General features: G+C 39.7%; 1 protein-coding gene across 4 annotated transcripts in view; it reads right to left on the bottom strand.

Annotated features, from left to right (window-relative positions):
* SUPT3H (SPT3 homolog, SAGA and STAGA complex component) overlaps window positions 1–24,889 on the bottom strand; it is a 634,212-nt gene that overhangs the window by 182,560 nt on the left and 426,763 nt on the right. For all 4 annotated transcript variants that reach the window (XM_069728220.1, XM_069728221.1, XM_069728222.1 and 1 more), the window contains 2 exons: window positions 13,399–13,485; window positions 7,382–7,469 (listed from right to left, as the gene is read on the bottom strand). In XM_069728220.1, the coding sequence (XP_069584321.1) occupies window positions 7,382–7,469; window positions 13,399–13,485 (175 nt within the window). The remainder of the gene's footprint in view (window positions 1–7,381; window positions 7,470–13,398; window positions 13,486–24,889) is intronic.

The following is a 24,889-nucleotide window of genomic DNA, read 5'->3' as shown; positions in this document are numbered from 1 at the left end:
TTGTAGTGGATCAGGCCTTGTGTGGAAACATCTAGGCCCGGCTCTGGGGAGAAGTGTGGTGTGGCCCGCCACTAATATTTCACGGCTTAGGCCTCATCCATTGGATGTGTCCACTTTTACCGCTCCATGAATTTAGTTGAGGGGACCCCGATTTCTCTCAAGCCATATTTAATATACGGTATTACCAACACCCTGACCAGGCTGCAATTCACTTCACCACCACTGGATGGCCACATCTAGATCCATATCATAAACATCTCCTGGCAGAGTATCACCAAATCGTGTCTTTTTTAAAGTTGGTCATCTCGAGTTAAATTGAACAGCTAAGGAAGGACACATCTGACAAATGCTTCCCGCTACCTTTTTTTTTTAAAAGACTAGCCGCCATTTTAATTTTTATTCAATTAATCAACAGTGCATGTAAAAAATAAAATAAAAAATTGCAATATATTATATTAGAAAAATACGCTTCTTTCTCCTCCAGGACTAATAATTCATTCTTAAAATTCTTAGGTAAAATCTGTATTCATTGAAGACAGATTGTTACGTTACTGAGAGAGGACATGACAGTTGGTGCTCATAAAGTTCTATGTAGATGGCAGGAGGAAGCAGGAGGGAGGAGCTAGAGGCTAAGCTCCTCCCCCTCCCATCTATTTGGAAGCTTATAAAGCATCAACTGTCATCTCCTGTCTCACCGAATACAGATTTTACCCAAGAACTGAGAATTTTGAGAACAAATGATCAGTCCTGGAGGAAAAAAAAATGATTTATTAAATAAAAAATAAAACAACAGTTACACTTTTAGGCTCTGTTCACTCAGGTGATAGTCGATGCAATTTCTCTGTTCTGCCCTCTGCATAAATTCACTCTCTCGGCTCCTAATATGGAATAGAAAAAAAATGCCTAATGCAATGAGGAGGGCCTAAAAGATAACATTCGGGACGCCTGTGGGAACAACAATAGGGCGTTTATGGGCTGGATGAAGTATGCTCCAGCTACCTGTTCAAAAATGGCCATTTTTTTTACTATTTTTCCATTTTGTTTCCTTTCTGATATCGGCCATAAATTTCCCCAAATTTTCTTTTTATTTAGTGTTCATTTTTACGGTCTTAGTAAGTGTTTGAAACTTACAGGATTCCTCGTGGGAGTGTCTTTAGGCTGCTCTGCATAAGTACGTTGTAAACCCCGCCCCCTAGGTAAATACTAGCATTAAATATGACGTTGTGTAGGGGGTTTGGAGCTTTTTAATCAGAAAAAAAAGTATAAAAAGTGATTAGTGTTTCAACTGAGGAGCTTTACAAACATGAAAAAAAACATAATTGTTATAGAATTCTTTTTTTTTTTAGGTCTGTCATTCGTTCCACGAGACCAGAGGGTTAGATACGAAGAGGTTTGGTGCATAAACTGCTGAAATCACAAAGGAAATTTAAAAAGGATGAAGGGTCCCAACTTCTGGGAACATCATAGAGTGATATCAATCACGTGAGATCGGAGACAGACGGTCAGTTCAGGCACTTAGATTCGGATGACTAAAATCTAAAGCCCACGGGGGGGGCAATTTGTCACCGTAGCTGGCAGCGTCCTGTGAAGCACAGAGAAGGTTTGTGTGGCCGAGTTCACAGAAAAGTTCAAAATAACTTGTGTCAATCAGCATCCATAATGAATGTGGGCACAAAAACAGCAAACATCATGAACCCACACGCACCACCTACTCTACGACACTGCGGACAGTAAAAAAAAAAAATATATATATATCATTAAAAAAAAGATTGAAATATAAATACATTCACATAGGGGGAAAAAATTACCATTTTGCCACATCAAGAGCGCACAGAGCGCCTGTAGTTTTGAAGTTCCAGCAGAGTTTAGAATGCTGAGCGATACATAACCCCGCCCACACCACTGACAGCTTCCTGTAAGCTGCCAATCAGTGGTGGGGGGCGGAGTTACACAGATTAGCTGGACTGCCTGGCACCTGACACCTAGTCCCCCAGTGATAACCTCCTGCTGATAAAAGAATGATTGCATTGAAACTAAATTAAGCTGCTGAACAAAAGACACATTCCTGGAATCAGGGTCTCTGCCCCTACATTTTGCTGCTCTCAGATTAAATAAAAAAAAAAAACTGATGACAAATTCCCTTTAAGTTGGTTGGGTAGTCTTTGAAAGTGCACTAAAATACTCAATAACATGAGGGGTATGTATAGGAGGACATAAAGTAGCGATCTCCCTCCGAACACACCCAAAAGTCAATGGATGACAACAGTGTTCTAAAAAGCAAATCGAAAATGGGGAGTGGGTACAGATTTGGTACGAAGGCCAAAGAGATAAAAATATGGTAATCCGATTGAAAATCACTTGAACAGGGACCTTTGGGACCTAGAAGAGGAGGAGTTTATATTATTAAAAAAGCAGCAGTGCACAAGGGCAAAGTAAAAAACTGCAGAAATAAAAATGATTTTAAACATACCTTAAGAAAACAAAATAAAAAATAACGGCTACCAATGTGTAAAGGCCTCGACCGTAGGGGATGGGTCTGAACTTCCGCATTGTGTGATACTGGCATGCATTCATTCAGAAGAAACCTGAGGTTATCGATTAAATATTGCATTTGCGTCTGTTTCCGTCTGCTGTCGTTTTTTGGCGTTTTTCACCTGATTTTCATTTACGCCTTATTTTCCTATTAATCTGCACTTGTCTTAAAGTCTATTTTATATGTGGTTTTTTATTTTTTTATTTTTTTTTTCCATTGTAGGTGATATTAGGGATTCATAAATTCACTTTTTTTTTTATGCCAAAAAAAAAGAAAAAAAGCAAAAAGAACAGTACAAAAAAAATAGAAAAATGGCTTTAAAAAATGCACTATTTTAATAAAAAAGTTTTATAAACAAGTTTTTTTTATTGTTTTATGCTTTTTTTGATAAACAATATACGGTGTATATATATATATATATATATATATATATATATATATATATATATACACACCGGTATATATAGTACAGTAAAATTTTAAACAGAATTAACAATATAAACAGGCTACAAAAAAAAAAATTTAAATAAAATGAGAACATTCCTTTCAGGACAGTCAAAACTGTGCGAATAATATATATTTTAAAACCTCCTAAGTTATGTTAATTGCTGCATAATGTCTTCCAAAAATACGATTTTCTTTCCTGATACTTATTATTTCAGGTGTTTTAAATCTCCGTTCAGAGGAGAGGATGGAAAAAGGAAAAATGGCGAGTCCTGAAAAGCTGCTGTTTCCCATCACAACTGCCGAACAACCGTAGGTCTAGCAAAGGTGAATATGTTTTTATCGCGCACTTCTCCAGCGTGCGACATTCCACATGTCAATCACAGGAGACGACACGCAAAAAAAGAAAATCCAGAAAATTCCATAATACACAAAAATTCATTAAAAAACTTTAAAATCATTAAATATTACAGCGATATACACATATGAGTTCATATTTCCTGTTTTCAGCAGGACAGCTTTACTGTGTAGCCTGGGACAGAGTCCGCAAAGTTATCTCATCCCCTTTTTTTTTTTTAGTTAATGATATCTATATTTTAATCCAACAGGAAAATTATCTAAGTTAAGACAGCAACACGATACACCCAGATATGGCTCTGTAGGCCGCTCTCCTGATATTTCTTCCTCCAAGGCGGTGAGAGAGGAGGATCTGTACCCAAATTTGACAGGTTTACTATTGAATGTCTTTAAAGGTGTTCACACTGGATACATTTTGCACATATTTTACTTTATATATATATATATTTTTTTTTTTAACTTACACCAATTCTTTATTGGATTTATTTTAGCTCTTTACTTTTTGCTTTTGTTGCTTCACCTTATGCCACGTCTCGACAAAAAGCCGTGCCCATGGGGACAACAATTTACTTTTTTTTTCTTTTAGCTTAAATTTATATATTTGGGGCAATGAATAATTTTTCCAATTGGGTTTCTTAAAAAAAAAAAAAAAAAATTATTGTTTCCCTGGATAAGTTAACTGAGAATCTGTCAGTGAGCTCATTTGGAAATTCGGAGTTTGTGCCTCTTATCTGTCTCTTCCGGAGCGCTTTTCATTCAATATATGACTTTTTCAAACTCATAATATATAACTACATGTGACAAGTAAAGCAGAAAAAATAGAAGTGCACTCACCGGTCCAAAAAAATGAAAATCCTTTATTCAGAACATATGCAGGTGATTAAAGGGGAACGTGGAACAGAAGGACGACGTCCGTTTCGCGCTGCTGCGCTTCTAAGGGTCCTGATCAGGACCCGTAGAAGTGCAGCAGCGCGAAACGGCCGTCGTCCTTCTGTATGCCCAAGTGTAATTTTTACTCCGTACCACAAGAAATATTTCCACTTTTTTATTTATTTTTTTTTTTACAGAAACAGCGCCATTATTGTTCAGTGGCTGTGTCTGGTACTGCAGTATTTAAATAATAATGGTGGAAATGCAATACCAAACACAACCACTGGGCACAAATGGCGCTGTCAGAGGATGATAGTCAATGGAAAAAGTTTAAAAATGGAAAGATTTTTCCAAATTTTCAGGCCAGTGTATATGTAAAAATTGTTTGGACTGCGGGTAGCTGAAATATCCTAAAGGGAATCTGTCAGCAGGTTTCTGCTATGTAGGGTGAAAAAAAGCATAATATAGGGGCCAAAACCCTCATTCCATTTACTTTTTAGGATTTTCAGTTGCTATTTCAATAAAACTAGTATATAATAAGCAGGAGATGATCACGAGAGGACTAGGTGTCTCGTGCCTGCTGGCCTAACCATGCCCCTATCACTGATTACCACTTTCTGCCTATGCACAGAGTACACAGCTGTCAAGCAGTGATGTGGGTGGGGTTATACCGGGTGTGGCATTCTGAGCTCTGCTAGAGAAAGAGGTTATTGTAGCAAAGTGACAGTAAATGATACGCTGCTGGAATCAGGGTCTCTGCCCCTACATAGTGCTGCTCTTAGATTACATAGCAAAAAAAAAAAAAAAAACAGCTGAAAGGTTCCCTTTAATACTTCTGCAGTTTTGGCAAGTTTTTTTACGTTTTCAGAGGACGGTAGAGCATGCTTCCCTGGTGCGTACGTCGCTCTTACAATGGGTTGTGTGGCTTTTTTTATTTCAACGGCAGCTACTGAAAATGGGCTAATCCCAGGGTCATAAAATGAATTATTCCAATGCATGAATTGTCCTGTTGGCACCGGAGCCCGCGCACGAGAACACATGGAATCAGGCGTTGTCTCTGCTCCCTGAATTATGCATTAACAGCTGTCCTGAGCAATGAAGATCAGAGCCGCCGCCTCTGCCCATTGTCACCGCACCGAAATTACCCCCCGCCGAAACCAATTACTCTCCTCATCAGTCCCACTGCCGCAACACATCTCTGGAAGGAAAAAGCGCTCTCAGGCCGGTGTCACACTAGCGTGTTTTACGGACGTAAGAGGGGTGCTGAAAATACGGATTGCATACGGTACAATGCTTCTCTATGCCCAGCTCCTATCTGCCGTATTTTACTGATCCGTATTATACGGCTTTCTACGGCCGTAGAAAATCGCAGCATGCTGCGTTTGTCACCGTATTGCACAAAAAAACGCCAATGAAAGTCTATGGAAGCCAGAAAAATACGGATTACACACGGACAAGCAGTGTGACTTGCGAGAAATACGCAGCGCTGTTAGAGAGAAAAGCCGGTAATTCAGTGCGGTGTACAGTAAAATCACACTGACAGCTTCCAGTCGAATAGGTAGAATAAATGTGTACACATAGAATAGATATATATATATATATATATATATATATATATATATTTATATATATATATATATTTATATATATATATATATATATATATATATATATATATATATATATTTCATCCAGCGCGATATAGCAGAAAGCCGGTAATTCAGTGCGGTGTACAGTAAAATCACACTGACAGCTTCCAGTCGAATAGGTAGAATAAATGTGTACACATAGAATAGATATATATATATATATATATTTATATATATATATATATATATATATATATATATATATATATATATATTTCATCCAGCGCGATATAGCAGAAAGCCGGTAATTCAGTGCGGTGTACAGTAAAATCACACTGACAGCTTACAATAGAATAGGTAGAATAAATGTGTACACATAGAATAGGTATATATATATATATATATATATATATATATATATTTCATCCAGCGCGATATAGCAGAAAGCCGGTAATTCAATTACCGGCTTTTTCTTTCTCCTTCCTAAACCCGACATGATATGAGACCTGGGTTACATACAGTAAACCATCTCATATTCCAATTTTTTTGCATATTACTCACTACTAATGTCAGTAGTGTGCATATGCAAAATTTGGGCGTTCTAGCTATTAAATTAAAGGGTTAAATGGCGGAAAAAATTGGCGTGGGCTCCCGCGCAATTTTCTCCGCCAGAGTAGTAAAGCCAGTGACTGAGGGCAGATATTAATAGCCTGGAGAGGGTCCATGGTTATTGGCCCCCCCCTGGCTAAAAACATCTGTCCCCAGCCACCCCAGAAAAGGCACATCTGGAAGATGCGCCTATTCTGGCACTTGGCCACTCTCTTCCCATTCCCTTCATTCGTGGTGATGCGCCCTCTGCTGGATGTCCTCATATGAACTCGAGCCTGGGAACTTTTCAGATTTTTTTCCCACACTCGAAGGACATCCAGCAGAGGGCGCATCACCGCGACTGAAGGTAACTACAGGTCATTGACCTACATTACCTTCATTCCCCGGGGTTTTACAGGCACGAGCATAGCTGCATTATAGCAGAGCTCCTGCCTGTAAAAAAATTTAACCCCTTCAGATGGATTTACATCGTGGGACGTGACAGATCATCGGAAGGTATGAGATATTGTTGATTTTTTATTTTTCCTTTGTTACAGAGCGAGGGTCTTCAGGTGGATTACCAGAATAATAAAATATTCCAAGAACCTTTGTTTTTATTTCATTAAAAGACTTTGTAATAATGTGTGTGTGTTTTTTTTAACCATTTCCTACTATTTCCTAATAATGGATAGGTGTCATAATTGATGCCTCTCCATTATTAATCTGGCTTAATGTCACCTTAGCAAGCCATGCGCAAAATACGCTGACACACCCTGCCTACGGAGGAGATACGGACCACTATTTTGGGGACTTTTCTGCGTATTACGGCCGTAAATTACGGACCGTATTTTTATACGCTGAGTGTGACGTCGGCCTCACAGGGAGGAGGTCGGGCCCGACCGGATCACACAGCGCAGAGCAAATTATCACCTTTCTCAAACCACAGTAGTCACCTAACGAGGCTCCGCACTCTGCGAGACGAGACAAAAAGTCCACTCACCCTCCAGATCGTCCTCATCGACGCCCTTCAGGACCTTGGACTTGTAGTCCCGAAACACCATGTACTTCAGTAGCCGCTTCAGTTTTTTCTGCAAAAATAAAAGTCAGATGGTGCACAAGCTATAAGATCAAAGATAAAAAATGTACCTATGAAAGGGCAGGAGTATAGTAGTTATATTCTTGTACATAGGTGCAGTATTATAGTAGTTATATTCTTGTACATAGGAGCAGTATTATAGTGGTTATATTCTTGTACATAAGAGCAGTATTATAGTAGTTATATTCTTGTACATAGGGGCAGTATTATAGTAGTTATATTCTTGTACATAGGGGCAGTATTATAGTAGTTATATTCTTGTACATAGGGAGCAGTATTATAGTAGTTATATTCTTCTACATAAGGAGCAGTATTATAGTAGTTATATTCTTGTACATAAGAGCAGTATTATAGCAATTATATTCTTGTACATAAGAGCAGTATTATAGTAGTTATATTCTTGTACATAAGAGCAGAATTATAGTAATTATATTCTTGTACATAAGAGCAGTATTATAGTAGTTATATTCTTGTACATAGGAGCAGTATTATAGTAGTAATATTCTTGTATATGGAGGCAGTATTATAGTAGTTATATTCTTGTACATAGGGGCAGTATTATAGTAGTTATATTCTTGTACATAGGAGGCAGTATTATAGTAGTTATATTCTTGTATATAGGGGCAGTATTATAGTAGTTATATTCTTGTACATAGGTGCAGTATTATAGTAGTTATATTCTTGTACATAGGGGCAGTATTATAGTAGTTATATTCTTGTACATAGGTGCAGTATTATAGTAGTTATATTCTTGTACATAGGGGCAGTATTATAGTAGTTATATTCTTGTACATAGAGGCAGTATTATAGTAGTTATATTCTTGTACATAGGGGCAGTATTATAGTAGTTATATTCTTGTACATAGGAGCAGTATTATAGTAGTTATATTCTTGTACATAGGGGGCAGTATTATAGTAGTTATATTCTTGCACATAGGAGCAGTATTATAGTAGTAATATTCTTGTATATGGAGGCAGTATTATAGTAGTTATATTCTTGTACATAGGGGCAGTATTATAGTAGTTATATTCCTGTACATAGGAGGCAGTATTATAGTAGTTATATTCTTGTATATAGGGGCAGTATTATAGTAGCTATATTCTTGTACATAGGTGCAGTATTATAGTAGTTATATTCTTGTACATAGAGGCAGTATTATAGTAGTTATATTCTTGTACATAGGGGCAGTATTATAGTGGTTATATTCTTGTACATAGGGAGCAGTATTATAGTAGTTATATTCTTATACATAGGAACAATATTTAGTAGTTATATTCTTGTATATAGGAGGTAGTATTATAGTAGATATATTCTTGTGCATAGGTGCAGTATTATAGTAGTTATATTCTTGTACATAGGGAGCAGTATTATAGTAGTTATATTCTTGTACATAGGAGCAGTATTATAGTAGTTATATTCTTGTACATAGGGGGCAGTATTATAGTAGTTATATTTTTGTACATAGGGAGCAGTATTAAAGTAGTTATATTCCTGTACATAGGGGCATTATTTATAGTAGTTATATTCTTGTACATAGGAGCAGTATTATAGTAGTTATATTCTTGTACATAGGAGCAGTATTATAGCAGTGATATTCTTGTACATAGGAGGCAGTATTATAGTAGTTATATTCTTGTATATAGGGGCAGTATTATAGTACCTATATTCTTGTACATAGGTGCAGTATTATAGTAGTTATATTCTTGTACATAGAGGCAGTATTATAGTAGTTATATTCTTGTACATAGGGGCAGTATTATAGTGGTTATATTCTTGTACATAGGGAGCAGTATTATAGTAGTTATATTCTTATACATAGGAACAATATTTAGTAGTTATATTCTTGTATATAGGAGGCAGTATTATAGTAGATATATTCTTGTACATAGGTGCAGTATTATAGTAGTTATATTCTTGTACATAGGGAGCAGTATTATAGTAGTTATATTCTTGTACATAGGAGCAGTATTATAGCAGTTATATTCTTGTACATAGGGGGCAGTATTATAGTAGTTATATTTTTGTACATAGGGAGCAGTATTAAAGTAGTTATATTCTTGTACATAGGAGTAGTATTATAGTAGTTATATTCTTGTACATAGGAGCAGTATTATAGCAGTGATATTCTTGTACATAGGAGCAGTATTATAGTAGTTATATTCTTGTACATAGGGGCAGTATTATAGTAGTTATATTCCTGTACATAGGGGCATTATTTATAGTAGTTATATTCTTGTACATAGGAGCAGTATTATAGTAGTGATATTCTTGTACATAGGAGCAGTATTATAGTAGTGATATTCTTGTACATAAGAGCAGTATTATAGTAGTGATATTCTTGTACATAGCGGCAGTATTATAGTAGTTAAATTCTTGTACATAGGAGCAGTATTATAGTAGTTATATTCTTGTACATAGGGGCAGTATTATAATAGTTATATTCTTGTATATAGGGGCAGTATTATAGTAGTTATATTCTTGTACATAGGGGCAGTATTATAGTAGTTATATTCTTGTACATAGGGGCAGTATTATAGTAGTTATATTCTTGTACATAGGAGCAGTATTATAGTAGTTATATTCTTGTACATAGGGGGCAGTATTATAGTAGTTATATTCTTGCACATAGGAGCAGTATTATAGTAGTAATATTCTTGTATATGGAGGCAGTATTCTAGTAGTTATATTCTTGTACATAGGGGCAGTATTATAGTAGTTATATTCTTGTACATAGGAGCAGTATTATAGTAGTTATATTCTTGTACATAGAGGCAGTATTATAGTAGTTATAATCTTGTACATAGGAGCAGTATTATAGTCGTTATATTCTTGTACATAGGGGGCAGTATTATAGTAGTTATATTCTTGCACATAGGAGCAGTATTATAGTAGTAATATTCTTGTATATGGAGGCAGTATTATAGTAGTTATATTCTTGTACATAGGGGCAGTATTATAGTAGTTATATTCTTGTACATTGAGGCAGTATTATAGTAGTTATATTCTTGTATATAGGAGCAGTATTATAGTAGTTATATTCTTGTACATAGGTGCAGTATTATAGTAGTTATATTCTTGTACATAGAGGCAGTATTATAGTAGTTATATTCTTGTACATAGGGGCAGTATTATAGTGGTTATATTCTTGTACATAGGGAGCAGTATTATAGTAGTTATATTCTTATACATAGGAACAATATTTAGCAGTTATATTCTTGTATATAGGAGGCAGTATTATAGTAGATATATTCTTGTACATAGGTGCAGTATTATAGTAGTTATATTCTTGTACATAGGGAGCAGTATTATAGTAGTTATATTCTTGTACATAGGAGCAGTATTATAGTAGTTATATTCTTGTACATAGGGGGCAGTATTATAGTAGTTATATTTTTGTACATAGGGAGCAGTATTAAAGTAGTTATATTCTTGTACATAGGAGTAGTATTATAGTAGTTATATTCTTGTACATAGGAGCAGTATTATAGCAGTGATATTCTTGTACATAGGAGCAGTATTATAGTAGTTATATTCTTGTACATAGGGGCAGTATTATAGTAGTTATATTCCTGTACATAGGGGCATTATTTATAGTAGTTATATTCTTGTACATCGGAGCAGTATTATAGTAGTGATATTCTTGTACATAGGAGCAGTATTATAGTAGTGATATTCTTGTACATAGGAGCAGTATTATAGTAGTTAAATTCTTGTACATAGGAGCAGTATTATAGTAGTTATATTCTTGTACATAGGGGCAGTATTATAATAGTTATATTCTTGTATATAGGGGCAGTATTATAGTAGTTATATTCTTGTACATAGGGGCAGTATTATAGTAGTTATATTCTTGTACATAGGAGCAGTATTATAGTAGCGATATTCTTGTACATAGGAGCAGTGTTATAGTAGTTATATTCTTGTACATAGGAGCAGTATTATAGTAGTTATATTCTTGTACATAGAGGCAGTATTATAGTAGTTATATTCTTGTACATAGGGGCAGTATTATAGTAGTTATATTCTTGTACATAGGAGCAGTATTATAGTAGTTATATTCTTGTACATAGGGGCAGTATTATAGTAGTTATATTCTTGTACATAAAAGCATTATAGTAGTTATATTCTTGTACATAGGGGCAGTATTATAATAGTTATATTCTTGTATATAGGGACAGTATTATAGTAGTTATATTCTTGTACATAGGGGCAGTATTATAGTAGTTATATTCTTGTACATAGGAGCAGTATTATAGTAGCGATATTCTTGTACATAGGAGCAGTGTTATAGTAGTTATATTCTTGTACATAGGAGCAGTATTATAGTAGTTATATTCTTGTACATAGAGGTAGTATTATAGTAGTTATATTCTTGTACATGGGGGCAGTATTATAGTAGTTATATTCTTGTACATAGGAGCAGTATTATAGTAGTTATATTCTTGTACATAGGGGCAGTATTATAGTAGTTATATTCTTGTACATAAAAGCATTATAGTAGTTATATTCTTGTACATAGGGGCAGTATTATAATAGTTATATTCTTGTACATAGGAGCAGTATTATAGTAGTTATATTCTTGTACATAGGAGCAGTATTATAGTAGTTATATTCTTGTGCATGGGGGCAGTATTATAGTAGTTATATTCTTGTATATAGGGGCAGTATTATAGTAGTTATATTCTTGTATATAGGGACAGTATTATAATAGTTATATTCTTGTATATAGGGGCAGTATTATAGTAGTTATATTCTTGTATATAGGGACAGTATTATAATAGTTATATTCTTGTATATAGGGGCAGTATTATAGTAGTTATATTCTTGTACATAGGGGCAGTATTATAGTAGTTATATTCTTGTACATAGGAGCAGTATTATAGTAGCGATATTCTTGTACATAGGAGCAGTGTTATAGTAGTTATATTCTTGTACATAGGAGCAGTATTATAGTAGTTATATTCTTGTACATAGAGGCAGTATTATAGTAGTTATATTCTTGTACATAGGAGCAGTATTATAGTAGCGATATTCTTGTACATAGGAGCAGTGTTATAGTAGTTATATTCTTGTACATAGGAGCAGTACTATAGTAGTTATATTCTTGTACATAGAGGCAGTATTATAGTAGTTATATTCTTGTACATAGGGAGCAGTGTTATAGTAGTTATATTCTTGTACATAGGAGCAGTATTATAGTAGTTATATTCTTGTACATAGGAGCAGTATTATAGTAGTTATATTCTTGTACATAGAGGCAGTATTATAGTAGTTATATTCTTGTACATAGGGGCAGTATTATAGTAGTTATATTCTTGTACATAGGAGCAGTATTATAGTAGTTATATTCTTGTACATAGGGGCAGTATTATAGTAGTTATATTCTTGTACATAAAAGCATTATAGTAGTTATATTCTTGTACATAGGGGCAGTATTATAATAGTTATATTCTTGTACATAGGAGCAGTATTATAGTAGCTATATTCTTGTACATAGGAGCAGTATTATAATAGTTATATTCTTGTACATAGGAGCAGTATTATAGTAGTTATATTCTTGTACATAGGAGCAGTATTATAGTAGTTATATTCTTGTGCATGGGGGCAGTATTATAGTAGTTTTATTCCTTGGCAGCAATAGCCCATCAGTAGGAGACTAATAAAACTACAGAATACCAAACACACAATGTTTTTTCCGTTATATTCTGGCATCAGATGCTTTGGATCAAGAACAGGGCCTTACTGTCATTACTGCAGATGTAGATGTCTACTGCTATCATTTATGTTTATAGTGCCGAAAAACTGACTTTCCCCAATATTCACATCTGACACCCTGGCTCTGATGATCCGACCTCGACACCCTTGTGCTTACGTTCTGGTATAACTGTTTTATTCATATATCAGCAGCTACTTTTCTTACCTTATCTCTGCGCATGAGAAATAGTATATCTTCAGCGGAAATAACTCTGGCCCCTCTCATCTGAGACACATCAGCCGCTTGTTGCAACTGAAAAAGAAGAAATAATTTTTTATGTTCTTGGGCTTTGTTTTTTTTTTTTTTTTTACAACTACCATGATAACATACAGCCATTAAAATAAGGGGCAGATAAAGAAAGTAAGACAAATCCCTGAAGATCAGACACGGGGTTTCTTTACAAAGTTTAATGGATGTAAACGTGGAAAACCTTTAAAACAAATGTTGCACATATATATATATTTTTTTTTACATAAAACATAAGTTGAAAGAGCAGCTGTCATTTCAGATGATTTGTCAGAAAAAAAAACTGCTGTTCCTACACCATTTCTGGCCATTGTATGACTTGTATCTTGCATTTTCACCAGTTTTTACTTTTGCAGGTTCTCACTCTATTTTTCAGTTGACTCTGAGCTGGTGGGTAGAGACTTGCTGCTATGATGCCTCGCATACAGAGCTCACACAGGCATGGAGGATTGCTGCACTCCTGCCTTCATGTAGAACATATTCAGAAGCAGTAGCAGCAGAATGGAGGACATTATACAACATTACTGAGCATTGTAACTGTGAATCAAGCACTCGGGTGAGATAAAACACTTAGTAGAAAGCAGTAGCACGATTTTTATGTGTCTGTGCCCCTCTACCCTTCTATTCCCTATCCATAGACTTTAGTGGTCAGCTGTTTTTTGATCATTCAGTGAGCTGACAGTACAGTTTAGGCTGAGCAAGATAAACTTTCACAATTTTTCAGAGTGGATGATGAGTTCGGGAGGCAGAGGGAAAGATAAATAGTTTATGAGTGGAGAATGAAGCATATTTCTTCATACCTTTAAACTGTCCCAGATCCAGCAGGACAATCTCAAATTAGGAAAGATGCTCCAATTTCCCAGGATGGTTATGTCTCTACTTCATTCATTCATTCATTCAAGTATGGTCTGATCCAGGATTCAAACTCAAAACCTCTCTCATTCCAGGCAGCAGCTGCAGAATTTTCTCTTCTTACATAACTAAACGATGATTTTCCTTACAGTCACATTGGTCTGATACATCCATATATACCATTATACATATATACTAAACAAATATATACACCCACAGACACACACACATACGGTATATGTGTAAACAGAATTGTAGCGGTGAATGAAACCATCCACTTTAACATACATTGTAATGAAAATTGTGGTAAAAAGTCCAAGTGGAACGAAATGGTGAACAAAATGTAGTTCTGCCATATATTTTCTGGATTTTTATGGTATCCATTGTGTGGTAAAAGGAACATGGTAACAGGATTCTCGAAATCAGTACAATTATGGCATGCCAAACATTTTTTTTTTTATTTATTTAAGTAATGTAAAAAATTCTGAAATTTGAAAAAAAACAAACAAACATGTTTTGTGTTGCTATTCCCCAAATGTTTTTATTTTTCCATTGATAGACGTGCTTGATGGCTTGTTTTTTGTGTAGCGAGTTGATTGTTTTGTTGATACAAATTTGGGGTATTTACAAAGTTTTGATAATTTTTATTGCATATTTTAGGGAGGTTGCTCATATTTTGGGGGTTTTAACGCATAAGTTAATTTCTTATACTTCCCCATGGTGACGTCATGTCTATATTACATATAACCACTGCAGTCAATCCCCCCAGCTGTAGGTTCAGATAGCATGACCCGTTGAACTCAGTGACTGGCTGCAGCAGTAATAAGCGCTACAGATAGGACGTCAATACTGCAATCTGTAAAAGTGGGTTAGAGCCGACACTGGAACATGGGAAGAAAAGTATTGCTGTTTATATTATTTTTAACATGGTTGCACTGATGGTATTCAAAACAATGAAAAGGGAAAATCCCTCTTAAGATGGTCCTCTCTGCCCCTCATCCGGGCCTCGCTGTGGCATTGAAAGTTGCAATATGCCGTGGCCTCAGGGCAGAGAGGAGCGCCGAGGAGACGGCCCGAGGGCAGGGAGGAGCGCCGAGGAGACGGCCCGAGGGCAGGGAGGAGCGCCGAGGAGACGGCCTGAAGGGAAGAAAGGAGCGCCGATGAGACTGCCCGAGGGCAGGGAAGAGCGCCGAGGAGAAGGCCTGAAGGGAAGAAAGGAGCACCGAGGAGACGGCACGAGGGCAGGGAGGAGCGCCGAGGAGAAGGCCTGAAGGGAAGAAAGGAGCACCGAGGAGACGACCCGAGGGCAGGGAGGAGCGCCGAGAAGGCCTGAAGGGAAGAAAGGAGCGCCGAGGAGACGGCCCGAGGGCAGGGAGGAACACCGAGGAGAAGGCAGGCCTGAAGGGAAAAAATGAGCACCGAGGAGACGACCCGAGTGCAGGGAGGAGCGCCGAGAAGGCCTGAAGGGAAGAAAGGAGCGCCGAGGAGACGGCCCGAGGGCAGGGAGGAACACCGAGGAGAAGGCCTGAAGGGAAGAAAGGAGCGCCAAGGAGACGGCCTGAGGGCAGGTAGGAGCACCGAGGAGAAGGCCTGAAGGGAAGAAAGGAGCGCCGAAGAGACGGCCCGAGGGCAGGGATGAGCGCCAAGAGGACGGCCTGAGGGCAGGGAGGAGCGCCGAGAAGGCCAGAAGGGAAGAAAGGAGCGCTGAGGAGACGGCCCGAGGGCAGAGAGGAGCGCCGAGGAGACGGCCCGAGGGCAGGGAGGAGCGCCGAGGAGATGACCCGAGGGCAGGGAGGAGCGCCGAGGAGAAGGCCTGAAGGGAAGAAAGGAGTGCCGAGGAGACGGTCCGAGGGAAGAGAGGAGCGCCGAAGAGACGGCCCGAGGGCAGAGAGGAGCGCCGAGGAGACAGCCCGAGGGCAGGGAGGAGCGCCGAGGAGACGGCTCGAGGGAAGGGAGGAGCGCTGAGGAGACGGCCTTAGGGCAGGGAGGAGCACCGAGGAGAAGGCCTGAAGGGAAGAAAGGAGCGCCGAGGAGACAGCCCGAGGGCAGAGAGGAGTGCCGAGGAGACGGCCCGAAGGCAGAGAGGAGCGCCGAGGAGACGGCCCGAGGGCAGGGAGGAGCGCAGAGGAGACGGCTCGAGGGCAGGGAGGAGCGCCGAGGAGACGGCCCTAGGGCTGGGAGGAGCGCCGGGAAGACAGCCCTAGGGCAGGGAGGAGAGCCGAGGAGACGGCCCGAGGGCAGAAAGGAGCACTGAAAAGACAGTTCGACAGCAGAGAGGAACACTGAGGAGATGGCCTGTGGGTAGAGAGGAGTGCTGAGAATACAGCCTGATGGCAGAACGGAGTGCCGAAGAGATGGCCTTAGCACAGACAAGAGCCTTAAGGAGAAGTCCTGGGGCAGAGAGGAATGCAGAGAAGAAAGCCTGAGGCAGTCTGCTGAGACCTCCATCAATCAGCTGACATCTGTGGAGAAACCTGTTTGTAAGCATTTGATTTCCCTGGAGCGCCACCACAGGGGAAATGAAGCATTTTAAAATGCCCATTCAAATCAATGGATGTTCCATGTAAAGCAGGATTGCTCCGGTCCTCCAGGGCAAGGGACACTCTTGGGATATATGAAAAGTTATTTAAAGACCAAGCAACCCTCCTACTAATAAAATTGCTATTCTTTTTGCCTTATCTAAATTTTTAATACAATTACTTGTTTCTGAAATCACAAATCATCATATACAAGCATCCAAGATACAAAGAATTACAGTAAGGACGGATGACTGTTACAGACAAATTTAGAATTAACTAAATCCACAACAAAGGTACAGGAAGCCAAATAAATGGAAACTTCAAACTCACATTACACGAGTTGACGGGAGAAGGAAAAATGCACCTGAAAACGATTTAATGAAATTCTACCGCTCTCCATCTCGCACACTTGGCCAATGTTTCACTCAATATCACTGTCTGAATTGGAGCATTAATAATTCTCAGATCCCATGCTGCTAAGATCTGAATTAAGCCCATTCACAAGTTGAAAAGATCAACAAAAACAGTAGCCGGTTCTAATACCCAAATCGGAAAAAAAAATGTAAAAATTAAAAAAAAAGGAAAAATTACTTCAGAGCTGGCAAAATGACACCGGGCACAGACTTCAGTCCATAAATCATAATACAGAACTGCATTAATTTTTTTTTTCCACACTAATCAGACGCACACAAAACATTAACTGTATCTACGGCAGACAACAGAAAACATACAGCGTGAAACGTTAGCAATATTTCCCCAGTAAAATTCACTTGGGCCCTTACTACTACAACCAGGGCAGGGGCTCGGGGAGTTTGCAGGAACTTATAAGCAACAGTAACATAATCTAACTTGAAACTACCCTGGAAAATGTAAGAATGTGAAAAATGATCGTCCTATTTGCTTGGCAGGAGTAAAATCAACTTTTCTTCTGATTAGATTCAGGGCATGTGAGGTACTTCTCTCTTTTTTTTTTTTGGCAAAGATGGAAAAAAATGATTTTAGGGAAAAAGTTATAATAAATAATTAGACCGTGTAAATCCACATCAAGAGTATTGATTAGACAACGATGGGAAATAATCATCGGACTACATGATGTACGACGTAGCTACACCGCCATCTACAATGCGGTGTGTGTTCCGACACCTTTCCATTATAGGAAATGGACTTACCCTTTGGCCTTTAGGAGGTCGTTTCCTGTTTTTAAATTAAGAATCCACAAATTTTTTAATTTGATACTTTACTGGCCACCTCTGCAATCAGCGGTAACTGGTTTCCTAGGCAAGGAGAGCAGCACTTGCAAGCTATTTTCTTTAGAGCTTGAAAGCGCTGCTCTAAAGTTGGTTTTATGTGACGCTAGTCATTACTCACAGACAAGCCGTGAGGCTTAGGGTAGTCAAGAGGTCCGAGGTCAGATACCAATAGGGCTCATTATATACTGTACAAAGGGGTAAGGCAAAGGCAAAGTCAAGTAAAAGTCTAAGGTTAGAATTCTGGGAAGGTAGAGGATTAAGACAAAGGGGCACAGCAAATGGATGGTCAAAGGAAAGGTCCAATGTCAGGCACCGAAAGATCAAATACAGGAACACAGAGAACAGAGCAAGCACACACCATCTGAGCAAAGCTACAACTGGCAATAATTGGAGGTAGAGAGCCAGCTAAATAACCAGGTCATCACTCGAATAATAGACACATGCAGGAAGCCCCAACAAGTCCTGGCCCTGATTGGACGGCTGAATTGTTACTCAAAACACTGAACGCTCAGCACGCCCCATCCTCCGATTGGATAGCTGAGCTGTCCATCACCATACTGAAAGCTCAGCAAGCTGAACTGTCATACCGAAAGGTGGGATCGTGACATTGTGTCTGGCCACTTTCACTCCCCCGATGTTGCAGAGACAAAGTCGGGTCTGGATGCAGCACTGTTCCAGCCAACAGCTCAACCATGCTGCTGGTGTCTAATGTCAATTATGAAGGATGAACCAAACCCTGGCAAACAGGAATCAGTGAGACTGCAGAGTGGTGAACTCTGGAGATAGGAGATCTGACAACCAAAGCCTTGGGTGTCCTGGACACCATCACCAATTCTCCTTCTGTACTCCTGGAGATAGGAGATCTGACAACCAAAGCCTTGGGTGTCCTGGACACCATCACCAATTCTCCTTCTGTACTCCTGGAGATAGGAGATCTGACAACCAAAGCCTTGGGTGTCCTGGACACCATCACCAATTCTCCTTCTGTACTCCTGGAGATAGGAGATAGGAGATCTGACAACCAAAGCCTTGGGTGTCCTGGACCCCATCACCAATTCTCCTTCTGTACTTCTGGAGATAGGAGATCTGACGACCAAAGCCTTGGGTGTCCTGGACACCATCACCAAGTCTCCTTCTGTACTCCTGGAGATAGGAGATCTGATGACCAAAGTCTTGGGTGTCCTGGACCCCATCACCAATTCTCCTTCATAAGACCCCATTTAGAAGGCAGTTACCACTGCACACCGGTAAAATTCCATAAGACTGACGTTTTGGAGATATTCTGACTTGGTCAGGGAAATAAAAAATACTAACATAATAATGTCGGTAGAGACAGCTATTCATTGAAGAAACATTCAGCTGTCCGCTATCTGATGAGTCTGAACAATTTTAGAATCAGCTCTTGTAAGCAGCCATTAAACAAGGACAAATCGCCTTATACTGCTGATCTGCATTCATTCTGCCAGGAAATTTGCACCAGGTGTTTCATCAAGGGTGGAGATAAGGAGCTGCCAGATGCCTCGGCTCATCTTTCAGCAACACAACGGATTTTACAACCAGTTGTATGGTGGGTGCAGAGACAGCAGTCACAACCGGGGCTGAGTGGGCAAAAAGGCTTTGGACATCAGTAGGAGCAATCAAATATAAGGTAGGTGACAGCACCTCTTCTTCAACTTGTGTATCTCCCCTCTGTACCCGCCTTCCCAGGGCCACCTGAATTTTTTTCGATCCGGTTTTCAGTTTCTCAGTTTGGGAGAGAATTTTTAACACAGTGGTTTTTTGCTCAACATTTTGTCTTTTATTCCAATGTGCATCAAAGAAGAGGCACGTCACTTATTTTTACCCCACGATGCGGGTTTTAAAACTTTGTAAGAAAAAACCTTGTCATATGAAAAGCAACATGGCTTCTTGATTGAAATCAATAGGAAGATTCTTTTAGGAGCACGATAGAGCTTTTCAACGTCAAAACACACTTAAAAGGCTGATTTTTCCATGTTTTTTTGGTTTGCCATGTTTTTTTTTTCTTTTGCTTCATTTGATCCAGTTGTCAAAATTGGGGCCGAAACGACTCAAGAACTTATGCGCACTACAGTCATGTTTCACATTGAAACCAATAAGAATATTATTCGAAGAGTAGTTCAAACAATTTTTCATGTGAATCTGCTCTAAATCCAGATGAAAAAAAAATAAAACCTCGTAGTGGACATGCTCTTTGGAAAACTTCTAAAGCTAGACAGAACTGACTTGAAATTTAGAATTATATTGCAACCAGCAACCACCACCAATGATTGCATAGGGATACGTTTCGGGAAAAATACATCCTTCCTCAGGCACTGTACGTTTCATTAATAGGATCAGAGATTTTATTTATTTTTTTACTTTTTTTCAAAAAATTATCTTCTGAGCTTTCCTCAAGCCACAAAGTATATGGATGACATGATGGAATAGATATCCAATAGTCATGGGAAGTCCATGAAATGGTGGAAACATGGAGCACAAGAGTGAATTTGGCCTTAGAGGACAGAACAGATTTTAGGGCTGCGACGCGCGTTTCATTCCCTTAACCCATGGACCCATGTTAACTGAGCAGAGAACAAGTTCCCCTGCGCCATTATCTTCTGGCTGCACATCTTTCCATTGTGTAATGTGTGTTGTTAAACCGCCGTCTGGGAAGGAGCTCCAGTTAATCGCCGACACATGTGAACGTTCCTCGTCAGATGGGGTCACGGCCAGTTTTATTTCTTCTAATTGTACCTATAATAGAGCTCTGACATTTAATGAGCGGCCAGAACGGAGGAATAAATGATGCTAATCAGCGCACCAGAAAACTATAAAAATTGAACAGAGCTGGCAATGACAAGACCAATATAAGTTGGATGCAGGTAGAGAAGTAGAAGGTCTACGTCATATACCCATTGCCCAGAGAAAAACATAACCCAAGACCAAGGTGTATAAAAAGATGGGTGACACTCCTGTAAGACCATATTGGTTGTCACTCAACCGATGTTCTTAAAGTAGCACTTTAGGATTTTTCCCTCACTATATATGATTCAGCTAGTATTACCTAATTTAGCTGCCCCTGTCTGGAAACTGAAGGCACACTTCTCTTAAGTTAGGTAATGTGATCACGTGGTGTCTCCCCTGAGAGTTACATGGCTAATGTTCTGTGAAGGGGTCACCATCTAATCACCAGAACTTCCTACATGATGCAACTGCATGGACTGTACCACTGAAGTTCACCATGGAAGTCTGAATACAGACAGTGATGTCTGGACGGCCTAAGGGTTTCCTGACCCAGACTCGGCAGCCTCATATATACCTATAAGAATTCTGGAGCTCTGCGGCCGATCCGGACATGACCGGTCATATTGGACCATGACTGTCGGAAGCATGAACCCGGCCTTATGGTGACTTTATATATGTTTGGTTGGACAGACATAATAATCAAAAAGGAGCTTTTGGGGGTGGCAAACTAGGTTAATTTACCAAAGACATAATTTACTATGTGCCCTTGATATGGGAACCTGAGGAGCAGATAATATTACTTAGTGGATGGCGGCATTATTTGAGAATTGATTTGTAGTGTTATTTAGAGACTATGGGGCAGACGACTACCGTATGTGGGATATTTAAGGTGGTTTATTGTGGACACTGCATATTTTCTAAGCACAGTATGGCGATATAATGTGGGCTGCATTTGGCACATAGCACTATATGACAGCACATAGTGCAGGAGAGGCAGCTCAGAACTTATTCACCTGAGGTCCGAGCAGAGCGGTGCTGGAAGAAACGACAGGTCAAGTGATACGTGGTGGAGGATTTTCTGGGCAGATCCTCTTAGCAGAATTATACTATTACTATATATAACGGACCTCTGAAATTATGGAGAGAACGGCACAGACACAGCTTCCTGCCGGGCTGTAAGACATGAGGTAGCAGGTCATTGTTGTAACCCCTGTGGGGCCAAGCTAAACCTGGAGGTGTGTAACTAAACCGCCACCTTGTTCTCACTGGAGCCTTTGATGGTGATATCAGGCTTCAGCGGGAGATCGCTTCCAGGTACCACTACAGGGCAGTGTCTGGAGCAGTAGCAGCTGACCCCAAGGGTCAGAGATGCTGGTTCGGGTACTGAGTCCCAGGCAGGGCAGGTCAGCCTCTGGTACGGATTCAGAATGTGAAGCTTCTGGAAAGGAGACAGTACGGCCACTGGTAAGGGTACAGACTGTGCGGCTTCTGGATCGTGGATAGGTCAGGTATGGAAGAAGAATACAGGTTAGACAAAACAGAATTAGGATAAGACAAAGTAGACAAAGGAACCTAACAGCAGGCAGGCAAGTATTAACTAACTTTGCACAAACGTTGCCCAGGCACCTCCCAACAGGTAGAGGTGCCTTAAGAAGTTAGTGTCTCCCAGCTATTGGCTGGGGACACTTTAGGTGACAGGGAGCACACGTGCCCTAAGTGCACTGCCAGGGAATCTGCCAGGTGAGCTCAGACCCTGGGGAGTAGAAGCAGAGGCAGGAGACAGGGATAGGCGGCTGGGGCGGTGAGTAAGTAGCCATCCCTCTTGGGAGGAGAGAGCAGAGGCATAGAAGGACGCTGGCGCTACATTTGTTTCTCTACAGAAAATGGTGGTAGGTCATAGTCTCTTTACATGAAGTTGCGTCTCTCTACAGGAAGCAGTGGTGGAAAAAAGGTCCTTTTCTCTGCTTCTTACTTTCCTTATTGTCAAACGGCAATGCACCTCAAACAGATACCATGGCATGAACAGTACATGCTTGAAAGTGCAGAAGCGGAAGTTCCAGCTCCTATAATACTGGCAGAATGCTTATGAATGGGAGAAGCTAACTGAAAAAAGAGTGGGTGCTAAACTACAGAGTATGAGAATTGGAATAGTCCTTACATATACAAACCTGGTATCTGCATCAGAGCTATTTTCACCTGGTGGAGGATGATTGTGCTTTTCTACATGTTCTAAAGGACAGATTCGCTTTAAGGACCGAAAGTTGTGAGTTATTAAGAGATTAATTTGGCAACCAAAACAGAACAGTTTCAGGGATTCACGGCCTGTCTGAAACATTTGGCTGCTGTCAGATGAAATTTCCATATATAAAGAGGATTACAGCCAGTCATCCCCGATCGGAGTGACTCATTGCATCTTGCTGCAGCGAGCCAGCGCTACACTTACAAGCACATAAGGTGCCGTCTCTACTAAATCCCATCATTCAACCCACGTATCATCATCATGATCGCAGGAGAAGTACTTATAGTGCCGACTGATACTTTAGTCTCATAATAACAATAAGTGGCGCGTAGCCGGGTGCCAAGTGGAAGAGACAACTTTCCAGGATTAGAAAGATTAGATGTGCATAAAAGCTGTCTATCAAGGAGGGACGGGATGGAGTCACGTGATCTGCTCAATCCTGTGCTGCTGCTCATATATCTACGGCTCCTTACAATGTATTGGCACAGGCAGGAACCATCAGAGTGAATTATCCTTTTGCATTAATACACACAAAATTGTGGAAACCTGCTCAAAATAACCTCTAAGCAATATACCTCTATATGATTTGTATCCGGTATTTTTAGAAGATTCCCCCTCTGAGGCTCTGTGATCTTCAGTTGTCTCTGAGCTGGTGGGCGGAACCTAGCGACTACGTCTGCTTTACATATAAACCATGAGAGATCGCAGCTCTACTGTCTCTATGCAACACATGTTAACAAGCAGCAGCATGGAGAAAATTAAGAGCATTACTGAGCAGTGTAGCTGGGAATCCAGGTATGTGGTGAGATAAAGCTACTATAAAGCATCAGGATATGTGTATCCACCTCTATCTGAATGTGCTGCTACCATCTCTCCACCCCTGAGACTGTAATCTGATCCCTCAGTTAGACCGCTTACTGTCTTGTATTGATTTTAGCAGTTTTTCAGAGTGGCAGAGGGAGAAGAAGTGACTTATAAGTGAAGAAAGAAACCAGGTTCTCTGATATGATATACTAGATGGCAGCCCGATTCTAAAGAATCGGGAGTCTAGAATCCATATATACTTTATTTATTCAAATGTAAGAATAATACAATTAATAAATAATAGTAAGAAAGAACAAAAATAATAGGCAGTATATGGAGAAAACACCAAACAAAAGTTCAAAATTGGTGTGAAAATGTCACTGAACCACTTCACAACTAAATATATATAGTTTTGGTAAATGGTATTATCATTTTTTTTGACGAAATTCAGCAGGAGCTTGAAGAGCAACGTCACTGGGCCCGCCTCCACGCAGTAGAAACTTGCTGTGAGGTAAAAATTCAAAAATCACACCAAAATGGCGGGCGGAGTGTGTCACAGTACGGCACGTTTCTGATTGGTCGCTCGCAGCAGGCGGCAACCAATCAGACACTGGACACTGTTGACGTCACTTATCTCCAGACATTAGCTCCGGACATTAGCTCCGGACATTAGCTCCGGACATTATCTCCGCACATTAGCTCCGGACATTATCTCCGGACATTAGCTCCGGACATTAGCTCCGCACATTAGCTCCGCACATTAGCTCCGGACATTAGCTCCGCACATTAGCTCCGCACATTAGCTCCGGACATTAGCTCCGCACATTAGCTCAGCACATTAGCTCCGGACATTATCTCCGCACATTAGCTCCGGACATTAGCTCCGGACATTAGCTCCGCACATTAGCTCCGGACATTAGCTCCGGACATTAGCTCCGGACATTAGCTCCGGACATTAGCTCCGGACAAAGCCACGGAAGTTGGCACAAATTGCAGGAAGT

The sequence above is a fragment of the Ranitomeya imitator genome, chromosome 5 (assembly GCF_032444005.1).
Source record: "Ranitomeya imitator isolate aRanImi1 chromosome 5, aRanImi1.pri, whole genome shotgun sequence".
In the NCBI taxonomy this organism is placed as follows: Eukaryota; Metazoa; Chordata; class Amphibia; order Anura; family Dendrobatidae; genus Ranitomeya; species Ranitomeya imitator.
The sequence above is the reverse complement of the archived record's forward strand: the minus strand, read 5'-3'. Positions and strand labels throughout refer to the sequence as shown.